This window comes from Plecotus auritus, assembly GCF_963455305.1.
Source record: "Plecotus auritus genome assembly, chromosome: 8".
NCBI classification, from domain to species: domain Eukaryota; kingdom Metazoa; phylum Chordata; class Mammalia; order Chiroptera; family Vespertilionidae; genus Plecotus; species Plecotus auritus.
In genome coordinates this window covers 175,308,016-175,316,588 of record NC_137782.1, presented here as the reverse complement: position 1 = coordinate 175,316,588, position 8,573 = coordinate 175,308,016, and the positions used below count along the sequence as shown (strand labels likewise).

Here is an 8,573-nt window from a genome sequence, read left to right as displayed (position 1 = left end):
CACAGTCATTCATACACATTGACACTCACATTCACACATGCACACACCACACACGCTCACACACACACATTCACACATTCAGCCACACATTCACCCATTCCCACAGTCACATGCATTCACACACACACACACACACACACACAGTCACACACACACATCATACACAGCCACACACACACATTCACACGTTCAGCCACACATTCACCCATTCCCACAGTCACATGCATTCACACACACACACACACACACACACACACACACACACACAGTCACACACACACATAATCATACACAGTCTCACACTCACACACACACACACCCCTGCTGTGAGGGGCTGGGTGGGCACCCATCACCGCTGCCCCTGGCTGCCTGCACCTGGCTTGGTCCCGGCCGCTCCTCCTGCTCACACCTCAGACCTGGGCCAATGTCAGGGTCTCCCATCAGCAGTTCCCTGGTTTCCTCACACTCCCTCCCGGGGCCGCCAGCTGCCGCCAGCACACCTGTGGCCGCCCCCCGCTGTCAGGCCGCACTGTCAGGTGACAGCCCCCCCTAAAAAGAAAGAAGGAAAGAGAAAGGCCCGACAGCTGGTCAGGGAACCCACCTGTCCTAGGACCACCAGGCTCCACAGAGAATGGGAGCTCTGCAGCCCCAACCTGTCCTCCTCACGGAGGGGTCTCCTCCTTCCCGCTCCTGCTGCCGCGGAAAACCCCTTCTATGAGAAGAGACAACGGCTAGAGCCCACGCCCACCCGGGTGCGGGAGGGGAAGGCTGGGACGGCTCCCTCCTGGGGACGTGCTGGGCGGGTCGAGGCCGCCCCTGCAGACCCTGCCCATCTGCTTTCACAGCGTCTCCTGGGACAGGTCGGGGCTGTGAGACCCGGACGTAGGACCCCGTGTCCCACACACGCACCCACGTGCAGCGTCAACGGGACGGGACAAGGAAGACGGGACAGTTCCGGCTCCCCTGAATCGACCTGACGTCATTTGACCCTCCAACAGGCTGTCGTGCGGCTCTCACCAGCCCACGGGCAGATGCGGAGACTGAGGGTTAAACGTCCTCTCGGGTGTCCAACCCCTGGCCCCGGGCCGCCCTGTCCCGGACTCACACACGGCTCCCACCCGGCGCCGGATGAAGGCCTCTCCTCCATCTCCCCCTCGCAGACCCGGGAGCTGCTGCGGACCTGGCCCCTCCATCCCTGGCTACTGGTGAGTGGACGGACACGCAGACGGACAGACGGGCGGACAGATGGGTGGCAGGGGGTTTAAGGAGAGGAAAGCGCATGCACATCGTTCCATTTCCTCGACGTCGGGCTCTTCTCAGAGGACTGCGATGGCCGCATTTCAAGGTCCGACAGGGACCCCCAACGACGACCAGGAAGGACGACCCGAGGCCAGGACGGGGCGGGGCGGGGGGAGCCCTGCTCTAACTCACAGGTAAGGACGGGTGCACGGCGCCCAGGGACTGACTCGGAGCCCCTCCCGTGCCCCTCAGGAGCCTAATTCCTCGTGTCGGCTTACTTTACAAACCTTTTAATACTTTCAATTTTAATGAAAGTAAGAAACGCACATGCTTAACATATGAAATGGTGCAGAGGGCTGATTAGACAGTGAGAGAGAGATACAGAGGGCGGGAGAGACAGGGAGAGACAGGGAGGGAGAGCAAGGATGGAGGAGGGGCGGGGAAGGAGGAAGGACCCCTAGCCACCTCTCCACCTCCAGACCTGCTCACTGGACGTCCGATGGCACCAGAGGCCACGCAAGAGCCTCCTCCTGCCCCTCAAGGCTGTGTCCATCCGGCACAAGGTCCCGCTGGCACACGGACCCCCCAGAGCCCCCGTGAGGCACCTGCTCCGTCCCTGACGTGCCAGGCGGCCACCGCGCTGCTCTCTACGCGGCGACGGGACCAGGGCTCCGACCCGCCTCTGAGGTTTGCCCTCCTCTCCCCGCCCCGGGCCCCCTACTCTGCACACTGGGTCACTGGCCCACGGGGATGGGGCGTGCCAGACAGAGTGACCCCGAATTCGAAGGAGATCATCTCCACCTCACAGGCGGGTCCTGGGTCAGCCCCCCTGACCACACCCGGGTCTCACGAGAACATTGTAACGCCACTTCCCAACGGCAGTGCCTCCGCCATCGCCCTCACCTGCCGCTGTAAAGGAGCAGGAAATGCGGTCCCCACCTCGGGCACCTCTCGGGTGGTCCTGGGGTGGGCGCGGGGACCGGATGGACATGGGGACAGGCAGAGGCAGCCTCGCTCGGACAGCGGGGGGTGGGGAGGCGGGGACGAGGGCTCCACATTAGCAGGCCTTGCCTGCCCACGGCCAGCCCAGTGTGCTTTACACGCGCCTAACTGACCGTAAGTGACCGTCGCTGGCAGGCTAAGGGACTGCAGCGTACACTGTGGCATGAGGTCAGCGGACCTCACTCCGTCATCTCTGCTCTGCGGATTCAGGTCAATGTGGCTGCTTCCAGGGCAGCAAAGTAGAGTTCTCTCTTATAACAAGAAAAAAGCTCATTTATTCGCAGATGAAAGGAGGAAAATTAGAATTCTGTCTTCCTTGTAGCAGGGAGGACGGGGAGGTGACTATGGAGGAGGATGACACGGGACGCGCGGTGCTGGGTTCGAGGTTGTAATTTTAAAGGGAGTTAGGAGGCCGAGGCCGCGGGGATGGTGATGGGCGCGTGCTTGGCTGACGGAAGCCCAGGGCGCTCACCGGCCGTCCTGCAGGTCCCGATTTCAGGGAACCAGGAAGTAGATGGACGTACGTAAAACTGCGTTTCACTGAACCTAACGTGTCTGCTTTTTCTGAGCCTCGGCCATAATCACAAACGTCGATTCTCGAGTCTCCGTGCTGGGAAGGTGTGAGCAGTCAGGGTGGAATGCCAACAGGAGGACTGGATTCTGGTGCCGTTACTCCCACAGGAGCGGGGAGTGTCGTCCTGGGTTGCTTAGCTGGGTGTCGTCTCTGATGTCCCTCTCCATCTCCCCCCCCCTCCTCTCTGATTTCCTGAAATCCTGCAGAATCCACACAGCCTGGCCCCCGCCCGGGAGGAGCGCAGAGCCGCGGGCTGTCCCGTTTCTCCCGACATCCTGGACGGGTCCTATTGTCCCTCTTACCTGTGCTCCTGAGCTTGGCGCGCAGACCCCTGGGCCTCCCTGGGGGTCAGGATACACCCCAGCTTGCAGCTCACCCGCCCGCTCGACACCCCTCGCTGTGCCGCCTCCCCGTTCACGGCGCCCTCACTGGCCTCCCTGCCACCCCCGTCTGGTCTCAGGCCTCTGAGTGTCAGCCAGGCGCTGGGTCACGGCTGTGAACGGAGCCCGTGGACACCGGGGCCAGGTCCGCAGGGGGCTTAGGCGCCCCCACAGCACAGCCTGCACACACGGAGGCAGCGGGCACCAGGCGACAGACCCGCGGGCAGCGACTGAGAGAACCAGCCAGGAGCCCGCCCGTGTGACGACCTCGCCCGTTTATTTCATTTTTGATCTCGGGAGAAAGACGAGTTAACATCACGGAAATGAAGGTTTTCTTTTGAAGTGAAACAAGCCCACTGTCTCTGAAGGAGAGAGAAGGGGCAGAGACGGGGCGGCAGGCGGGCCGGGGTCTGGAGGCCGAGGTCTCCGCTCAGCGAGGGGCCTGGTGCCGGGTGGGCTGTGGCGCGGCGCCCTCGCTGTTTATAAATGCTGCGTCGTCCCCAGGGCGGGCTCTGCGGCCTGACCCGGACGTCAGAGCAGAATGTGGTACTTTAGCGCCCGGGGGACCCTGTTGATCACAAGCCGCCCGTCGTAACTCAGAGACGCAAAGAGCCAGGGGTCGGCCGAGGACCAGTCCACGGCGTACACGCTGTCCTCGTGCTCCTCGTACGTGGCGATGACGCCGTCTTGCGGGGGCTCCTGACTCCTGGGGAGACCAGAGACACGTGTGAGCGAGGCAAGGCCCAGCTGCTCCTCTGCACGACGGGAGGGAGGTGTGCGGGGACCACAGGAGCGCGTGGAGCCCACGTTAGCCCGACAGCGCCTTGTCCCTGTGGCCTGGATGGCAGGCACTAGCGTGATCAACGAGGGGCCCCTGGTTCGGGGTGGGTGACAGGGAACGTCCCCGGGGGATGGAAACGACGCCGTCAAAGTGAGGAGGAGACCCTGCCTGTGACGCTGAGCTGAGGGACCTGGGGCCGGGCCAGTGCAGCGCAGTCCTGGCCCCCCCGGGCGGTCCTGGCCGGGCGGGGCGGTGCCCGTTCAGGGTACCTCCCTCTAAGCTCTCTTTCTCGGGAAGCTGCCCGGATGGCACAGGGCGCCCACGTGTGAGTGTGAGTGTGAGCACCCCGTCCCGGGTGCCAACGACCCCCGGCCGCAGCAGGGCTCCCCGCCACGTGCCGGGGGCCGCAGCCTGGCCGGCCCAGCGGTGCCCGAGCGGAAGGGGGGTTCCTACCTGTCCTCCGGGCGGCGCTCCTCCTGGTCACTCAGGTCGTCGTCGTCCACCAGGTGGCCAAAGGGCTCGGAGGAGATGGACACCATGTTGGAGAGGATGACCCTGCTGTCGCTGCTGCCCGTGAGGACCAGCTGGTCGTGCGAGTGGTTATAGCGGACGTTCCACACCCTGAGGCAGGGAGACGGTGCTGGACAGGGAGCAGGGGCCGCCTGGCACCCACCCCGAGCTTCCCGGGCTGACGCTGGGCAGTGCCCCCCGGGGGCGGCTTAGCGTGTTTCTCTAAAACCGCCTCGTCTCGACTCCCAGCAGCAGACGGGGCAGCAGTGACACGAGCGTCCGCGGGGGAGGCTGGCTGCCGGGTGCTGCAGACAGAAGCCACGCCCCACGCCCCACGAGCAGCAGCCTGGAGGGCGAGCGCTGGGCCCGGGGCTCACGCCCAGGGAGCGGCCAGGTGGCTGCCGGCCCAGGTGGGTGAGCGGGCCCGCCACAGCCCGCCCAGGGCCGGCGCTTCTGCCGCACAGCGGTCATTACTGAATCGGTTAACGTGTGCAGGGCGCCTGGCCTTTTCACTTTCTGGTCGCAGGACAAGAGCTGCTCGTAAGGACTCGGGGAGACCACAGCGAGTCCCTTCTTGGCGACACGGGCCAGCCTGGGTGAAGGCGCCAACAGCACTGGGCTCTCACTGTTCCACACACTCCCACTGTGCACACATGTGCACACATGTACACACATGCACAAGCATGTACACGTGCAACACATGCACACACACTTTAATAAAAACCGCTCCTCCTGTGCACTGTGCTACACGCTGATTTCACCTCCTCGGCCGAAGCATCCGCGGCCCACATTCCCACCGCGTTGGCGAGGCAGGACGCCGGGGCACGACATGTGGTGCCCACAGCTATGCCCTCCGTCCCAGGGGCACTGGGCGCATCGGAGCACATTCCTCTCTGACGTCTGAGCCAGCGCCTCCTTCCTTCCCCGTGTCCCACTCACAGCCCTCCAACCGGAATTAGTGTTTCTTTAGGAAAAATAAGCCGGCCTGACCGGCTGACTCACAGCAGCACACGCTAAGCTGTGTGCCTCTCCGAGTGGCGAGGCCATCAGCACAACACACTACCCCACCCCACCCCACGCCCTCCCCACCCCCACCCCCACCCCCATCCCGCCCACCCCCACCCCCCTATCCCGCCCACCCCCACCCCCACCCCCATCCCGCCCACCCCCACCCCCCTACCCCGCCCACCCCCACCCCCCTACCCCGCCCGCACCCCCACCCCCACCCCCACCCCGCCCACCCCCACCCCCACCCCGCCCACCCCCACCCCCACCCCGCCCACCCCCACCCCCACCCCCACCCCCACCCCCACCCCCTACCCCGCCCACCCCCACCCCCACCCCACGCCCTGCCCACCCCCACCCCCACCCCACCCCCACCCCCACCCCACCCCCACCCCCACCCCCACCCCCACCCCGCCCGCGGAGCCACTACCAGTGCGAGTGCTCCTCCAGGGTCCTCACGGGCTGCGTGACGTTGCGCGTGTCCCAGAACTTGACCTTGCAGTCGTCCCCGCAGGTCGCCAGGTAGTACTGCTTGTTGGGGTTGAAGTCCAGGTCCCGCACCAGCTGCCCGTGGGCGTTCTCCATGCAGTAGATCTGGCTGAGGGGGAGACGCTCGAGCGTGAGGCGCGGCGGCCTGGCGCCAGACCCGCAGCACCCAGCGCGCAGGCCCCGGGCACCCAGCGGGGCTCCGCTCCAGGAGGCAGGGAGCCTGCGCCCGCCTCGGCGCCCCCACCGCGGTGACGCGGCTGCGGCCTCCCCAGCAGCACCGGGGGAGGGGCGCTGGTCGGCTGTCAGATGTGACAGGTCCCTCGGGAACGAGGGGGCAGAGGGCCGCGTCCGCCACGGAGGAGCAGAGACAGGGTTGGGCCAAACACGGACACGTGTCTGGGAAGCATGAGGTGAGGACACAAGGACAGGACGGGGGACGCAGAGCACGGCTGGTCCCGGGCGAGTCGGGGAGGGGGAGCGAGACGGAGAGCTGCCACCGACAGGAGGCGGCGCTGGTTGTGGCCGGGATGCTGTCCCCACACACCACCTGGGGCCGACACCGCAGGCACCTGCGCCGGGTCCCTGCCGCCCACCCGCTCTGCGCCCGGAGCCAAGGGCGGAGAGGAGCTAATGTGCACATGCATAGTACGCGGCACACGCACAGTACGCGGGACACGCACAGTACGCGGCACACGCACAGTACGCGGGACACACACAGTACGCGGGACACGCACAGTACGCGGGACACGCACAGTACGCGGCACACGCACAGTACGCGGGACACACACAGTACGCGGCACACGCACAGTACGCGGCACACGCACAGTACGCGGCACACACACAGTACGCGGCACACGCACAGTACGCGGCACACGCACAGTACGCTGCACACATAGTACGCAGCACACATAGTACGCGGCACACACACAGTACGTGGGACAGGCACAGTACGTGGGACAGGCACAGTACGCAGCACACACATAGTACACGGGACAGGCACAGTACACGGCACACATAGTACGCGGCACACACACAGTACGCTGCACACACACAGTACGCGGGACAGGCACAGTACGCGGCACACGCACAGTACACGGCACACACATAGTACGCGGGACAGGCACAGTATGCGGTACACACATAGTACGCGGGACAGGCACAGTACGCGGTACACACATAGTACGCGGGACAGGCACAGTATGCGGCACACGCACAGTACGCGGCACACATAGTACGCGGCACACACACAGTACGCTGCACACACACAGTACACGGGACAGGCACAGTACGCGGCACACGCACAGTACACGGCACACGCACAGTACTCTGCACACACACAGTACGCGGGACAGGCACAGTACGCGGCACACACATAGTACGCGGGACAGGCACAGTACGCGGCACACGCACAGTACGCGGCACACATAGTACGCGGCACACGCACAGTACGCTGCACACATACTACGCGGCACACGCACAGTATGCGACACACATGGTACGCGACACACGCATGGTACGTGTGACACGCATAGTGCGCGGGACACACATAGTGCGCGGGACACACACAGTACACGGGACACACATAGTACGCGGCACACTCATAGTGCCACGGCACACGGCATGCACACACCTGGCGCCGCTCTAGCCTGCTCTTCACAGGGTCTGAAATGCGACTGTTCCATCCAGCCCTGCCCTGTGCGTCCTTCCTGCCCACACTGCCCGCTCCACTCTCGGCCGCAGCTGTAACCCCGTCCCACCATCAGGCCTGTCACCCCTGGCCTCCGGGGGGGGGACGGCGAACACCACGCAGCTGCTGCCGAGCATCAGGGCACCACGTGTCTGTGCTCCAGGGCAGCCCTCGGGCCCCGTCACCTCGTCCTCCGGGTGGATCCCGCGGCCCTAAACCACTTTTAAATCCTGCACCTTCCCAGGGCGCCCATGTTCTCCTAAAACAGGATGTCCTGTGCCTGAGGCTCTTCCATGGAGAGAGGGGGCGTACGAAATTAGGAACTGGGACTGGGGGGCCGTCGCGCGAGCGCGGGCACATCCTGGCTTCCCGCGCGCTGGGGGCACCAGCTTCAGGACAAAGCCCAGCGCCGTGGACAGCAAGCGCCGAAAGCCCCGGGCGACAGAAACTGGAGCATCGCAGAGAGCGACACGGGAGGACCCTCAGCCCTCAGGGTCCCGAGGAGCCGACCTGCGTGGGGTCTGCCCGTTGCTCTGCGAGCCTCCTGCCTCCAGACACTGCAGCTCTGCACCCCTCTGCAGAACGGCGACCCGAGGAGGAGGCAGCGCGGGGCCTGGGGGCGGGGTCAGAGGGCACGGGTGCGCAGGGGCCTCGGGACCCCACTGGAAGCCGCCCACCCGGAAGGCAAGCCCCGGCACTGGGTGACAGCGCCGTCTCAGCTCAGCGATAAACGCCGTGTGCTGAGGGGACGGGCTGCTCTCAGAGGCTAGCAGGGCTCTGTTGCCATGGCAACAGACGAGGCTCCATCACTTGCCGGCCTATCGGTCCCCACCTGGAACGGAAACGGCTCCTACCTGTCCCCCCAGCACTGCAGGCTGCTGCCCTCATGAGGGAAACGGCAATCTG

At 65.1% G+C, this 8,573-nt stretch overlaps 1 protein-coding gene across 3 annotated transcripts in view; it reads right to left on the bottom strand.

The window, feature by feature from the left end:
- Positions 1-2,497: 2,497 nt before the first annotated feature.
- The window catches only part of EIPR1 (EARP complex and GARP complex interacting protein 1), a 63,877-nt gene continuing 57,801 nt past the window's right edge, over positions 2,498-8,573 (bottom strand). For 2 of the 3 annotated variants that reach the window (XM_080685124.1, XM_080685126.1), the window contains 3 exons: positions 5,922-6,089; positions 4,430-4,597; positions 2,498-3,901 (listed from right to left, as the gene is read on the bottom strand). In XM_080685124.1, the coding sequence (XP_080541250.1) occupies positions 3,727-3,901; positions 4,430-4,597; positions 5,922-6,089 (511 nt within the window). In that variant the 3' untranslated portion in view covers positions 2,498-3,726. The remainder of the gene's footprint in view (positions 3,902-4,429; positions 4,598-5,921; positions 6,090-8,573) is intronic. The other variant, XM_080685125.1, reaches the window with a different exon arrangement.